At 45.1% G+C, this 15,346-nt stretch overlaps 1 protein-coding gene across 2 annotated transcripts in view; it reads right to left on the reverse strand.

Annotated features, from left to right (window-relative positions):
* Window positions 1-7,198: 7,198 nt before the first annotated feature.
* Window positions 7,199-15,346, reverse strand: part of TBXAS1 (thromboxane A synthase 1) — a 214,335-nt gene continuing 206,187 nt past the window's right edge. For both annotated transcript variants that reach the window (XM_053404995.1, XM_053404996.1), the window contains 4 exons: window positions 12,367-12,455; window positions 10,775-10,912; window positions 9,127-9,289; window positions 7,199-7,646 (listed from right to left, as the gene is read on the reverse strand). In XM_053404995.1, the coding sequence (XP_053260970.1) occupies window positions 7,572-7,646; window positions 9,127-9,289; window positions 10,775-10,912; window positions 12,367-12,455 (465 nt within the window). In that variant the 3' untranslated portion in view covers window positions 7,199-7,571. The remainder of the gene's footprint in view (window positions 7,647-9,126; window positions 9,290-10,774; window positions 10,913-12,366; window positions 12,456-15,346) is intronic.

Consider the following 15,346-nt stretch of genomic DNA (forward strand, 5'->3'; position numbering starts at 1 on the left):
CAACCCCAGAGTTGCCCGCGACTGGATCTAACGACCAGGGGTCCCTTTACCTATGTTAGTGAAGTGCAACAGGTCTTATGTGAAACCTCTTGAAATGGTTGTGTAATGACTTGCTACGCAGTCCAGAGACCACTGCCTCCATTTCTACCTGCCCCGCCCCCTGCAGGATGCACCTTGAAGCTTGATATCATTAGTGCAGCTTGTGAGTGTCATTTATTTTCATTCCCAACAGTGGAATATTTTGTGTGGCTTGGGTCAGTAGTACTTTATGACTCTAGGCAACGACTGCTGTTTTCCATCAGCAAGCCAAATGCCGCAGCTTACTCTCCTATGACTTTTCTGCCCTTTTATTTTAGCAGTGTTGATTCCAGTTCTCCCTTGGGACATTGTAGTTTCTCCTTCCTTGGAGGCTTTTAAGCAGAGATTGGATGGCCATCTGTCATGGGTACTTTAGTTGAGATTCCCGCATTGCAGGGTTTGGACTAGATGACCCTTCCAACTCCATGCTATAACAAAACGTGCTCACTAGGATTTCCCTTTCCTGAAACAGTGCCCCCTTACTTTATCTGCATGACAGCCTTCATCATAAGCAACCTGGGGAAATCAGTGTTGGAAAAGTTTTGGAAACTCGCCATTGCATATATACATGTACTATATCAACAAAGGTGACTTTAATCTGGCTGCAATAGTTTGGGCATGTGGAAGCTAAGGAACAATCGGGAGATCACTACAAACTCCTGGCTGTTCCTCTGAAATCCTGCCCTTTCCCAACCCACTCCTGAAGTTTAGCTGGTATAGCTTGGTGGATAGAGTTGGCTGGATGCATCATTTAACTTAAGCACATTGAGGGGCTTAACTGGTTGAATAACTGATTAATACTGGGATTGGTTTTTTAAACGGCTCAGTTTTTAAGCAGTGAATGTGTTTTGCTGGTCCTCAAGACACTGTTGAAACTCTAGTTGACATGCTCTCTAGCTTATAGCTGTAAAGCATTTCAATATTGTGAGATTCGAGTGGATACTGTCTGGTATCATTTGCATTGATCCTTTTCTCGCAATGCATCTGTCTTTTAAGTGAATTAAAACGACTGAAGTTAGGAAGGCTCCTGAGTTTGTGGTGCTGTTTTTGCTTTTTAAGATCTCTGTTTCTGTGTTCCGTAAGTTGCCCAACAGCAGGACAACGCCACTTAATGTTCATTTGGCACCAATAGATATGCTGCATACAGGATGTGAATTACATTGTTGCAACTAGGGCTGTAGAGAGAAAATAATATTTGAAGAAAGAGGAGTAGCAAAGAGAGGTGGTTGGTTGGCATTAACCAGGATAAAGTATGGAAGCCATTAGTTTATGGGCAATCCAGTAAATAACTTTTCTTGAAAAGATGTTATTTTGGGGGACTGGAAAGAGAAACTAGGGGCTTGCCTAGAAAGAGAGAATGATATACATGCTCCTATCCAGAGAGCCGTATACAGAAGCTGCTTTTGGCATGTTGATGTCTCTGGATGAGTGGGTGTTGGAAGTACAGTAGATGGTCATCCCAATGTAAAGGTGACCCATTCGTACTTCATTGTTTTCACTTGGATGTTCATTCTGGTGCTATTAATTACATATAACTTAATGCTGCTAGAGTTGGATTGGGACCGCGGAAGATGTTTCCAGTAGGAGAAAGTACTGCCATCGGTCAGAGGTGCTCTGTAGGGCTACAATAAAAAGATATCCATGCGAGTTTGGGGAGAGTTGTGATGAAGATGGGCCGCCTCTGCCAAAGGATAAAATAGCACCACAAAGAAACACAGGAAAAACGGTAAGTATATACAAACTCTTTCAAAATACCTTTATTTTGTAAATGTAAAAAATTGTCAATTAGACAGTAAAAGCAAATATACAAATGCTTCACATTTAGTAATCAATAATAGCAGTTTAAATGCTTGTTTACTCAGAAAAGTATTGTTATAGTCATCTATGAAGAAGCACAGTTCCTTTCCCCGATTATTTTTAAATGTGCAGTTTAAAGCAGAGACAAAAGAATTCATTGAAGATGCTTCATTGTAATAATCATAGCAACTAAAATAATCACTCTGTCACAGCAACAGGTTTTCTGCTTTTCTTTCTGGCAATTAGCCACAAATCCATGTGAAAAGCATCTTGTGTGGAGCAGACTTCAGCCAAAACAACACACATCCCAAAAACACCTATATTTTGCCCCCCCTTCTCCTCCTCCCTCAGATCTTAATGTGAAAGTTTCATAGTAAAGTTCTGCCACCCTGAAACTGATGACACTTTGAGCTTTCAGAAGTTGTGTTGCCATTTGCCATGTCCATAGTGCTTACCGCGCATGCTGTAATTATCCAATGAACAAATTAATGTGATGTGTTGACTTTCTCATTGCCAGCTACCTTGTGGCTGAGCAAGTGGGAGCTGAGCCGTAGATCTTTAATCATATATGTCTGTCTAGTTCAGGCATCAGAAGAGGGCTAGGAGGAGATGCCTGATGCAAATATCAAAAAGGAGTATGCAGAGGATGCAAGCTTCACCTGCTTTGTCTCCCTGCACTTGGTTAACAGAATTACCTCCCCGCACCCATCCTTCATAGTTGGCTCTGATCCCAGAAGTGAGACAGCCTTGGGAGAAAAAAGCGTGAAGCAGTGGAATAGTGGAGTTTATTTTTGAGAGGTCTCTGCTCCCCTCACATACCTATTTCATTGTTAATAGTTGAGGCACACACACCACTGTATTGCTAATAATATTTTAAAAAGATTAAGCAAATATGGCTGCACAAGTCATGTCCACTTTGGTCCTGAGGTTCTTTAATGAGGGGCACATTCTAGTTCCAGCACTCATAAGGAAAATTGCGCCCTGCTTTTTAAGTTATACATCTGGCGTTGTGTAAAGCTCTAGTTGTGTTGTGTTGTTCACGAGTGCCCCCTGTACCTTAGCATATTGCAGTGCATCTAACTGCACTATTCTTGTGAATTTAGGTTCTTAGGAAGAAGGCACTACCATTACAGTGGTACCTCGGGTTAAGTACTTAATTCGTTCCGAAGGTCCATTCTTAACCTGAAACTGTTCTTAACCTGAAGCACCACTTTAGCTAATGGGGCCTCCTGCCGCTGCCGCCATGTGATTTCTGTTCTCATCCTGAAGCAAAGTCATTAACCCGAGGTACTATTTCTGGGTTAGCGGAGTCTGTAATCTGAAGCGTATGTAACCTGAAGCGTATGTAACCCGAGGTACCACTGTACCAGCATAGTCAGTTCAGTAACTGGCAATGGAGAATGTAATCCTAGAATAATAAACAGTAATGCCTGTCTGGCAGCAGAATGGATTCGGGCAAAAGTAGTTCCCCTTCGTGGCCTGCAGGCCTAAATGCCCACCCCCAGGGTAAATGCCCCACAGCACAATGGAAGGCGGAGAGAGGAATTTCCTGTTCCACAAGCAAAAGTCCACTTCTCTTATGTCACTCCTGTAGTGTACCACAAGCACTGTGAATATGTATTTCAGAGACTTATTTGTTGATTTCTTTTGCTTTTCACTAGGAAGTGAACAAAATCTTGATTTACTTGGAAGGTAAGTTCAAGTTGATTGATGCAGGTGCCACTTCTGAATGAAAGTGTTGGGGGGTTGCAGTTTTAACCGGTTAACCACTCTCAATATTTTCAGTTTTTAAAAGTTGCCTTCTAATGAGGAAGAGCCATGTGATGTAGTGTATTCTCGGCATGCACAGTGTCCCAGGTTGAGTCCCTGGCATCTGAGCTGTAACAGGCTCCTGCCTGGAACAGTGGAGAGTTTCTGCTAGCCAGAGTACACACATAACCTTATAATACTTGGACCTCTGGCCTGACTTTGTGTGAGGCAGTTTTGTACGTTTTCCAACACAATTGGCGGGACAGCCCATTAACTGAAAAGGTTAATGAATGTGCTCTAAATCATAGAGTATTTCTGCAGTCAGTTAACATTCACAAAATGCCTCCATTGTTTAGTAAGATTAGACAGTTAAACTGCATTTGTCAAGATTGACTTTGGGAACTGGAGGATATCCTCATAAAACTGTATTTTCGATGGCTTGGTTTTAAAATACCCCATTTAAGTTCCTGTGTTCTCTGGTCAAAGGCCACTGAAACGACTAGGCCTTATTTTTGTGCAGACAGGACTGCATTATAATACAACTTGCCCCCTTAAGTATTTTTCAACAGTAGCCCAATTTACTTGATATCTCTCAAGATAACAGAACATAAATTTTCTGCTTTCAAAAAGGAGGGGGGAAAGGTTACTTTGGGGTTTTTCTTGTGGTATAAAATGGCTGCAGTTTTGCAGTTGCTGCTCATTTGTAAAGTAACCTTTTCACCCCTAGGGAAACTAAAACTACCAAACCATTCCACTCCTATTATAGAAGACAGTAAGAAGTTGTAGATCAGTGGTGTCCAAAGTTTTTTTTCAAAGAGGGTCAGATTTGATGAAGTGAAGGGCCGTGAGGGCCGACCAAAGGTCCAACCAAAGTTGTTAACCTTTTTTTTTAGGATTTTACCCCAGGAAATAAACTGCCACAGGAGCCAGATTAAACCGACCGGCGGGCCGAATTAGGTCCCTGAAACGGACTTTGGGCATGCCTGCTGTGGATTTTCTGCCACTCAGGGCCAATGTGGATTTGTAACTATTTTCTCAAAATAGCTATAATCAATTGCATACCTTTGCAGACCTGTGCTGCAGACACTCACCTAGCATGGCTGCACAAAGGATTTACCGTATTTTTTGCCCTATAGGACGCACTTTTCCCCCTCCAAAAATGAAGGGGAAATCTGGGTGCGTCCTATGGGGCGAATGCAGGCTTTCGCTGAAGCTTGGAGAGCGAGAGGGGTCGGTGCGCACCGACCCCTCTCGCTCTCCAGGCTTCAGGAAGACATCTGCAGCCTAGGCAGCCCTGCGGGAGTTCCCGCAGGGCTGTCTAGGCTGCGGATAGCAGCCTGCTTCCCGGAGCGTCGGGCGCCCTGAAAGCAGAGCGTCCAGCGCTTCGGGAACACATCCGCAGCCTAGGCAGCCCTGCGGGAGGTCCCGCAGGGATGTCTAGGCTGCGGATAGCAGCCTGCCGCCCAGCGGGCGGGGCGCCCTGAAGCAGAGCGCCCCGCGCGCCGGACAGAAATCCGCAGCGTGGGGAGCCCTGCAGGAGTTCCCCGCAGGGCTCCCCACGCTGCAGATAGCAGCCTGCCGCCTGGGACGCCCTGAAGGAGAGTGCCCCTCGCGCTGGGCAGACATCGGCCAGCCCCACAAGCTCGGGGGACAGCAGGGAGGCGCAGCGCCGCCATCCCGCTGTTCCTCGACCTGGTTCGGTTTCTCCGATCTGCTTTTGGGAGGGAAATAAAGGAAAAAAATTTTTCCTTTATTTCCCCCCAAAAAAACTAGGTGCGTCCTATGGGACGGAGCGTCCTATGGGACGAAAAATACTTCGTCTTGGATAAACAGAACAAATTGCTCCACCTTGTTCCTTGGTCTGGTTAGCTCCAGGACAGCACTTAAATTTGAGGCCAAAGTATATAAAATATTATCAGTGTAGCATAGGGTGGGTTCCAGTTCTGCTTATTTATTTATTTACATGCACACAACCAAGTTCAAACTCTGGCCTCTTTTGAAAAACCAGAAGTTTTTCAGAGTGCATCTCAAAAATGAAAATTGACAGTAACGTGCAATCTGCCTGATTGTTGGCAGCCGTCTTTCTCAAGAGGCAATGGAGTGTGCCTCCAAGGGTGAAGTCAAACAGCTGTGTTAGCACTAAAGTGACTTCCCTGGGGCACAAGCCTGGACAGTGTGTGTGGAGGTCCTGTGCCCTTGGCCTCACTGATGTGGTCCAAAGGAAAACATAATCTTCAGGGGTAAAATTCTTCTCTTATTTTGACACCTAGAGGTAAAACAGTTCTAGTTGGGAAATGTCCTCTGGTCTTGCTATGGCTACCCATGTCTACTCAGATGTACACATCCTATTGTTGGAGAAATTATTGATTTGGGGGATAGCTCAGTTGGTAGTGCATGAGACTCCTAGCCCCATGTTTTGCGATTCCTGCATTGCAGGGGGCTGGACTGGAAGACCCTTGCGGTCCCTTCCAACTCTGATTCTGTGATTATACAATGAAAACTGAAATGTGTGAAAGAAGGGCTTGGTTGGAGTGTGAAGATTGTGCTTACAAGAACAACATGTATGCAGGAACTATTGCTATAACTGTTAAGTACAAAGGCAGGAGAGAAAGATAACGTTGTTGTGCCTCATGATTAAACCAGTAAAGTGTCAGATACGGTCATAACTGCCCTTCTGCTTGTAAGTGTATAAATGTTTGTGCTGTTTTCATATTTGATGTACCACTCCATAGTACTTGTTGGTTGAGGTGGTACTGGCCATGTAACACCTAATCCCCCCCCCTTTTACTGGTAATTGATGTCTGGATTCTGTTGGTTGTTCCAGGCAGCACCCAAAGTATTGGGTTTTAACTGTGATATTTCCCCAACATTATTGAATTCAAAGGCCCTTTCCGCAGAAGTTCACCTTCTGCATCGTATGTTATGTTGCTTTTTGAGCTTCCATCAGAAAATTTGCTTCTCTTTTTGTCCTGAGATTCCCCTGTAGAATTGCAGGAATTGGTCTGGATAGGGCAATTTGGCCTCCCTAGGATTACTTGTAATTGTCATAGAACTTCTCTTCTAAGAAAATGTAAGGAAGTTTTCCTTTTTAAAGATCATAAACTGCTAATTATGTAATGGAATCGTAGAGTTGGAAGGGACCCTGAGGATCGCCTGGTCCAAACGCCTCCAGTGCAGGAATACGCAGCTGTTCCTTACGGGGATCGAACCTGCGCATTACCATCACCAATTTCTAACCAGCTGGGGACAAAGGAAACTGATTTTGCTGTTGCTTGTAGACAACCATTAGGAGAAGTTGTCTGATCAACAAGCCAGCACAAATCAATAGTTATTTACACTTGAAGAATAGGCACAAGTCATCATGGAAGCTAAGTGGATCTCATCCATGTTGCAGCAGAAGTGGAGCAAGAATTGCAGATCTCTTGCACTGCTTCTTCTGTTTTGTTGCATTTATGGACTGGCTTTCCGTGGCAGGGTTTGGAAGGGAGTGCTAGCTCATTAGCCTACCTGTATTCCGAACTTTGCCATTAGTTCTTAAGGCAACCCCCCCCAAAAAAAAGTAGTAACCTGCAATTTTGATAAAGTTAGCCTGCTCTGCACCCAACACCGAAATGGAGGATACCAGCCTCTTAGCAGCCTAGTTTTTTACAGTGCCTTTTACCCAATGGGCTGGTGTAAGGAGGGCAAATCACCCTCTCCCTCATTTCACTTGCCCACATGGAATTCCTGGTTGGCTATGGCTTTTCAGCGAGTTCTTAAATACAAGGCTGTCTTACAAATCTTTTCTGGCCCAGCTAAGATAATGGCAGAATCAAATAGGCACCTGTTATTTTCAAGGAAGGTAAAAGGGGGAAGGCTCTTCCAGCACATAGTTTGCAGCAGTCATACATCACACAGCAAGCTGGCATCTCCTTAGAAGGCACATCGAGATTGCTGGCCATTTTGCTCTATCGAGGAACCACCTTGATGTAGACTCCATTTTGTGGTCCGAGTGTCATGTGAGATTTCACCTTCAAAGGAATCTGGATTGGGTGCAGAAACGGAACACAAAAAGCAAGTTAAGAGGTACACTTCCCCTAAGCCACTGCTCAGTAAATGCCAGACAGGTCTCCTTAGAACAGGTGTGAGGAACATCTTGGCCCTCCAGATGTTGCTGAGCTACACCTCTCACCGCCCCAGACATGGGTCATGTTTGTTGGGGCTGATGGAAGCTGTAGTTTTGCAGCATCTGGAGGGCTAAATGTTCCTTATACCTGCCTTAGATGAATGTAGGGAATCAAGGTTCCCACCCTTCCCATCCAGCAAAATACTTGTGTGAGCTTTGAAGGGGGTAGAATCGTAGTCATGAAGCCGCTGCAGAAGGAGAGCCTGAGTTCCTTGAAACCATCTCAGGGTTTTCCCAATCAGAAGACCAGAAATGGCAGAACCAGTGCTTTCCCCCACAGGGGTACTTGTTGTTGTTGAGAGGTGTGGCACTGTAACAACTTCATGGTGAGATTTAGGTAGGTAACCGTGTTGATCTGACGCAGTCGAAATATATAAAAACATTGTCCAGTAGCACCTTAGAGACCAACTAAGTTTGTTCTTAGTATAAGCTTCTGAAGAAGTGTGTATGCACACGAAAGCTTATACCAAGAACAAACTTAGTTGGTCTCTAAGGTGCTACTGGACAATGTTTTTATATATTTCAACTTCATGGTGAGTTACCGGCACCTTTTTGGGGGGGGGGGGAGCACTGGGCAGAACCAATCTTCCCTTGTAACATTCTTCTGCTGGGTTTGTGTTGGGTGTGTTTGAGAGTCTACTCTCAGTTCATGTGTGGAGATGGCAGGGGAAGCTAGACTAAGGTTACCAGATTTTTTTCAATGAACCTGGAGACACTTTTAAACCTCAGTGGATTTTGTCAGGGGACTGATTTGTAAATCCGGGGACTGTCCCCGGGAAACGGGGATGTCTGGTAACCTTACGCTAGACCTGGCCCGCTTCCTTGCTTCCCGCTGAACTGATGGGCACGCCCTATAAGTCATATATCTCCAGCTATATGCAACGGGTTAATGATAGCTTTGCAGAGGTTTCTCATTCCCAAGTGTCAATGCTGAAATAAGTTCCATGAGTGTAGAAAGTATGAAGGTTACAGTAGGGGGTAGAGCACTGGGCTGGGATACCAAGGTTCAAATCCCCCATTCAGCTATGAAGCTATGAACTCAGGGGTGGCCTTGACTAATCACTCTCAGCCTTACCTAACTCATGGGGTTGTTGTGAGGATTCAGTGGGGAGAATCCTTTACCTTGACCTCTTTAGAGGAAAGGTGGAATATATGACCATAGACGGGGGGGTGCCAAATCTGCTTTTGAAAGATTGGGTGGAGATCTGCACAACAGTGCTGAAGACAGACAAAGAAAGACTTCTCCTTTGTAAAAACAACTCCAATTCCAAGATACAGTTCCCCCTCTATAATATTCCGCTGAGCAGAGAGACATAGTTCCAGGAATCGCTACAAACCTCTGTCTTGGAGCAGGCTTTGAACTCAAACTTCTGCAAGATTCTCAGAAATGCCACCTTTATTTCCATCAAAGCCAGCTGGGTGCCAATACATCCACGAGGGCCGGCCCCAAAGGGGAGGTAAGAAAGTGGGGGACGCTGCTGCTCGGCCTCTGCTGTAAACCTGTGAGGCAAGAAAACAAATTGATTAAAATAAACCCAAAACCTTAAAACTGTATTTTTTCACTTTGTAGTGTGCCTCATCTTGTAAGCAAAATGGAACGCCAGTGAGACCCCAGCCACATTAATCTGCCCGTTTGTTCTTCATTTTTAATAAACACATAAGCAGCTCCTCTTGCTAACAGATTAAGGGTGGAGCAGCAAGACCAGCCCACCCACAGTGCAACCCACCCCAACAGCTTAAATTTGCATCTCTACATATAAATTAGCATGTGCAAAATTGGGGGCCTGTTCCCAAAGTCTTAAGTAGCTAGCCATGCCCCTTTCATGCATGCTTCTTCCCAGTTTAGCAGGTTCTGGAGACAATGGTAGTTGTACCTAATGGGGGAGAGGATACCATGTCGTCACCCCTGCCAGTTTCAACAGAAAGTGAGAGGTCTACAGCAGGGGAGAGGAACAGCTGTGCTCCTCCAGATGTGGGATGACAGCTCTCATCATCCCTAACCCTTGGCCATGCTGGGCTGGGGGAAGTTGGAGCCCGACAGCATGTAGAGGGCCTCAGACATTCCCTATCTCTCACCTAGAGGGATGCGTACCAAGAGAAACTATTGTGTGGTGGCCAAAAGTACTATGGGAATATGTACAGAATTAGGCTAGCACAGGAGATGGTTGATTCAGGACCCCATACAGCAGCCACCGAGCGTGAAAGTAGTACTGTGAAAATAAGCATTTGCACCAGCATTTCCATCCTGTACCTAATGGCAAAGTGCAGAGCAGCACTCAGAACCGTAGAGTTGGAAAGGGACCATGAGGGTCATCCAGTCCAACCTCCTGCAATGTAGGAATATTTGGCCCAGCGTTGGTCTCGAACCCATCACCTTGAAATTAACAGTCTTTATGCTCTACCAATTGAGCTATCCCAGCTGGCTACATTACAGACATCACTGTCTGGGTGTCTGTGTCCCAACAGCAACATGTAGGCTAGATCTTGGTGGGAGTAAAAGTACATTGTCCAAGGGTGGGCAGAGCCAGAAGCTAAGCTGGGTGTATGAATGAATGTAAAGTTTACCTCTACTATAAACACCCCTGTCAATCCTCCCTCCAAGCCAGCAAGGCTCTAGATCAGAATTCAGGGCCACAAGTCTCAAGAAGGGTGTGAAGCCAGGCTGGTGGGGATCTGGCCTGGGGAGAATCTCAAGGGCCAGAGAGGTCTGCAGGGCAGCATTTGACACCTGGGCCTGGTCTATATGATGGCACTTTAAGAAACCATGGTTAAAATAACTGCTCACATGAACCTGGCCAAAGCCTGCAAAAGTAAGAGGGCACCATAATCCTTGGTCCTACAGAAGTAGTAACGGAGAAATCAAGGCCCACCAAGTGAGCTATTTCTATCTCTCTCACACAAATCAATGCCCTTCCATTAGCAGCTGTGTAAGAAACGGTTTGATTTTACTGGGTCTGATCAAAGGGAGAACAACAGACCACATACCTTTCGGGAATAAACTTCTCAGGTTCCGGCCAGATCTTTGGATTGTAATGGAGGTGTCCAACAGCAAATTCCATTATAGCACCAGCAGGTATACGTTGCTTCAAAACTAAGCAGTCTTTTGCTGCTTCCCGGGTGAACCTACAAGAGCAAAGATGGCACGTTTCAAGAATGCGAAGACAAATGCACAGGGAAGACGTACTTGGAGAAGCTTCTGCATGTAAACCTTTCAAGGATGGGCTGCTTTGCGTGAGGGAAGCATGGCTAGGATCACTGAAAAGTGGAGAGAGAGAGAGCAGGCTGCTTAGATAATGTGGCTGCCCAGATCACTTAGTTTGGCAACCTGCTTGCAGGGAGCATATTTTGACACTAAAAAGGACTGCCATTGGCTTCTAGCACACTTCAAAGAGTAGTTAGGAAACAAAAATATCTTTCCCCTTGAAATGTGTGTGTGTGTGTTTAGAGCAGCAGCAAGTGGGAGGAACATCCCCTTGTCAATTCCAGTGGGTGGGTAGTGTGGGTGAAATGGCACCCACAGTAACTTCCTGGCAGTATCCTGAATACCAGCTGCTGGAAACTGCAGGATGGGAAAGTAAATGTTGAGCTCAAGTCCTGCTTGTGGGCCTCCCACAGGTATCTGGCTGGCTACTGTGAGAACAGAATGCTAGACTAAGAAGGACCACTGGCCTGATCCAACAAGGCTTTTTTATGTGAGATCCTCCTCTCATTCTGCCCACCTTACCCCTGAAAACCCTGCCTCCCAGTTTTGCACCTCTGGATATGGCAGCAGAATTTGGGTGCCCTTTTGGCTTGGCTGTATTTCTGCTTTAAAATCTCTAAACGGCTTGGGGCCAAGCACATCTTTAAGTATTGCCATGTCCTATATGCCAAGATCCTCAGAGGAGGCCTTGTTCCAGGTCCCGCTACCTTTTCCTCACCAAGGACCAGGCCACCTCTGTGGTCTCTTCCCAACCATATTCATCTGACACTGGTGTTTGTTATCCTTTAGGCACCAGGTTACAGCTGTCCTCTCTTTCTCAAGCTTTTAATATCAGATAAGATGAACCTGCCTCTTTCTATTTTTAGTTGCTGCTGTTTGAACTGTGAATATTTTTAGGTTGTTTTGTTTCAGTCTGTTTTGAAAGTTCATCTTTGCATTGTTTCGAAACCAAATGTCAGCAGCGTAGGCAACCTGGCTGGTAAAAAGGTAGAGTAGACATTTTTAAGAAAAAGAAAATAAATGTTAGCCTCGGCACAGACTACGCAGTCACAGTATCTTAGCCCTGCAGGGCTCAAAAAGCACTTGTTTTGAAGGAATTATGCACCAGACATCTCGTCCCTTCTCTCTGCAGCGGCACCTGTTCAGCCCATCCCAGAGCAACACTAAGCCTTTGGAAGGGGCTAAAACAGCCCCAGTGTTTTTATATTGTATTATGTTATACAATCTTGCTTTGGCAATCCTTCTGGATCAAATGGCAGGACTGAAATCAAATAAAGCGCAGCAGCAGCAATCCAGCCACTGCCAGATTCTGAATACCCAGTCCTGGCCTGAGAAAGCGTGCATGACAGATTCTGGAAGAGGGATTTCTACTAACCTGAACGCTGGTGGATACATGCGCAGAGTCTCTGCTATCACCATATCCAAGTAGGGGAGTTCATGTATGTTTTTGTAGTCAGGAACACCCTGTAAAAGGTGGGTGTGAGGGTAATTATTTTTTACTATGTTTTATTAAGATATTTATCTCCACCTTACTTTCTCTGATGGGACCCCTTAAGGTGGAAAGAACCACCATAAAGGACCATCATAAAGATGCAGAAGAAGACAATCTCCGAGCCAGCTAGACTTTACTGCTTACCCCACCCACATAGGGGAAGGCCCAGAGCATCTGCTTTGCATGTAGAAGCTCTCAGGTTCTCGTGGGGTGGGTGGGTGTTTTGGATCAGGTTAGCCATATTGATTTGTATGCTGTTGGTGGGTTATTGTCATTGTCTTGTTGGGCTGTGTATGTGATAAAGGGGAGCCATACCTGGGTAAAGAGGCGTCTTGCCACACCATAGGCCAACCCCAACCTCTCTCACCACCAAAGAAACACAAATGAACAGCAGAGAACCGGCACGAGCAACGCTGACACGAAACCCTACATACATTAAGCAAAATAGAAACATCGCCACCCGACCCCATCTCCACCCCTTTCACCCCACTGTTTCAACAAATGAAACTGATTTGTAAAAATGTTACATGGAAAAAATACGAGATACATTACGCATACCTCTGTAAAAAAACAACAACACAAAAAAGAAGCTCTCGGGTTCAATCCCTGGCATCTTCCACCAGGGCTGGAAAGACCTGCTCATAACCCTGGAGCACTGCTGCCTGTCAGTGTAGGCTGTACTGAGCCAATTGGTCTGTCAAAGGCAGCTTCCTACATTCCTATATTTTATGCATTCTGTAGTCCGAACTCCCATGATAAATACATTCATGCTAAAAAAATATATTATTGCAGGGTGTGGGTGGCATACTTGCCCCCCCCCAAGAACTCCACATTTTTTCTAGTAGTTCATCCTGATTTATTCCTGCCCACTTTTGCCGCTGGGAAAGGCCCAGAGGCATATGAGTAATTTCCCTTTCCTCCTCCTCTAGGGAAATTGCTTCAACAGCACAAATTACTGCTCTGTTTTACCAGGCGAGGGCAGCAAAACTATACGCAAGACCTTGACGAATCAAGCAGAGAGTACTTGGAATTCTAGCAGGCTCTCCTAAAAATTCACGTAGGATAAACTGCTACAAGACACCTTATGCTCAGATAAGCCAAACGTTCTATGAAGATTTGAGGGAGCCCATATGGGCTTAATCATGGGATCCAAGATGGTCTGTTGTTCCTTCAGTTGTGAATTTGGCTTTGTTGCATACTTTATTGATCTCTTCTCACACATTATTAAAAGTACAAAGGAGAAGCAGTCCTAATGCTAAGAGAGGAATGAGGCAGCAAAGGAAAGAGTGACTTATGTGGCTTTTTTCACCATCAAGAGCAGGAATGGAGACAGACCCCTGGGGGACTTTATCCTTCCGACTCCATCCAGCCATGATTTCTGAATATGGACCTGGGAATGGGGGAGGAATTCAGTGGAGTTCACATTTAAGGACAAATCTATCAATCTGCACTTTTTGAAATGATTATGAAAACTGAAACACAGCCATCCTTCAAAATTCACACTTCTCCAAACTGATGTGGAGAACTGAATTAGGGGGAAATGAGGGCCCATTCCTATCTGCTTCACATGTTGCAAGGAAGCACTGCATGAATCAAGATTGCACATGTGTTTTCCACCTATGCCCCTATGTACTGTGCTGCCACCACAATGGTAAATACACTCGTCTTCGCTGTGACAGGGAGAGCCATAAATGACACATCCACGTGACATGCAGGGAAAGCATAGAGGGAGAAAGCGCAAATTATCTGTACACTTTCTGTTTCTGCTTCCTCATTTTTTGTAATTGCATTTTTAATCCCCTCTGCTCAGTACACAATTCCCTCCCAGCCCAACAGAGAGTGGATTTCAGCCTGGGTCTCGCCTAACACAGTCCAAGAGAACGACTTTATCACAAAGTTGCAAATCAAGTATGATAGCAAGTGTGTGTGTGTGAGAGGGTGTGCATAAATCAACTCTAAATTTGATTCACATCCACAGAATCCAGCACTGTAAAAGAATATTTAGGATCAACATTGACCTCATTGTCGTCCTCCCTGAAATGCATTCCTGTTGACTGCAGCCAGGGTCAGCAAAAATGCCGGCAATATTTCTTGATCACATGGATCAAAGTCTACTGAGAGATCAAAGAATGCAGCCTGGACAGCTGACCTTTGCCAGCTTCTAGGAGCAGGATAATCTACCAACAAAACTAGATCCATCTCTATTTCATACTCAGGCCAACGGAGGTCAAGGAAACCTGATAATGTTAGGCAACATTAGAGGTACTTCACTGCAAACTTTTGCAATAACCTTATTGATAGATGCAAGGGGTTACAGCCCGAGCAGAATTCTCACACATAACAGTATTTTGCAGCAGGGCTTTGCCCTTAACCAGGTCTTGTGTTTAAAGAGACTGCAGAGAGAAGGTAATAATGGATTTTTAAAGTCTACCTAAAATGCACAGGTTGGACTTTTAGAAGTATGGAAGCTGTGAGAATCGGGGAAGGAAGATAATGGCCAATTGTGAAGGGGAAGGGCTGCAGCTCAATGGTAGAGACCATGCATTGCATGCCAGTGTTCTGGATTCAATGCACCGAATCTCCAGCAAGGCTGCAACAGTCCTTTTGGGAATCCTGCTAGGTGGACCAGGAGCTGATTCAATATAAGGCAGGTTTCTATGTTCTAAAAACATGTACATATTCAGAAAAAGCACACACTTCGGTCCTCCTGAGACTACCAATTCAGAGCACAGGTGCCTTTTTGAACATTTGAATTCTCTCCCATTTCTAAAGCTCATTACAGTGGTACCTCAGGTTACAGACTCCGCTAACCCAGAAATAGTATCTCAGGTTAAGAACTTTGTTTCAGGAGGAGAACAGAAAT

The sequence above is a fragment of the Podarcis raffonei genome, chromosome 10, assembly GCF_027172205.1.
Source record: "Podarcis raffonei isolate rPodRaf1 chromosome 10, rPodRaf1.pri, whole genome shotgun sequence".
Taxonomy (NCBI): Eukaryota; Metazoa; Chordata; class Lepidosauria; order Squamata; family Lacertidae; genus Podarcis; species Podarcis raffonei.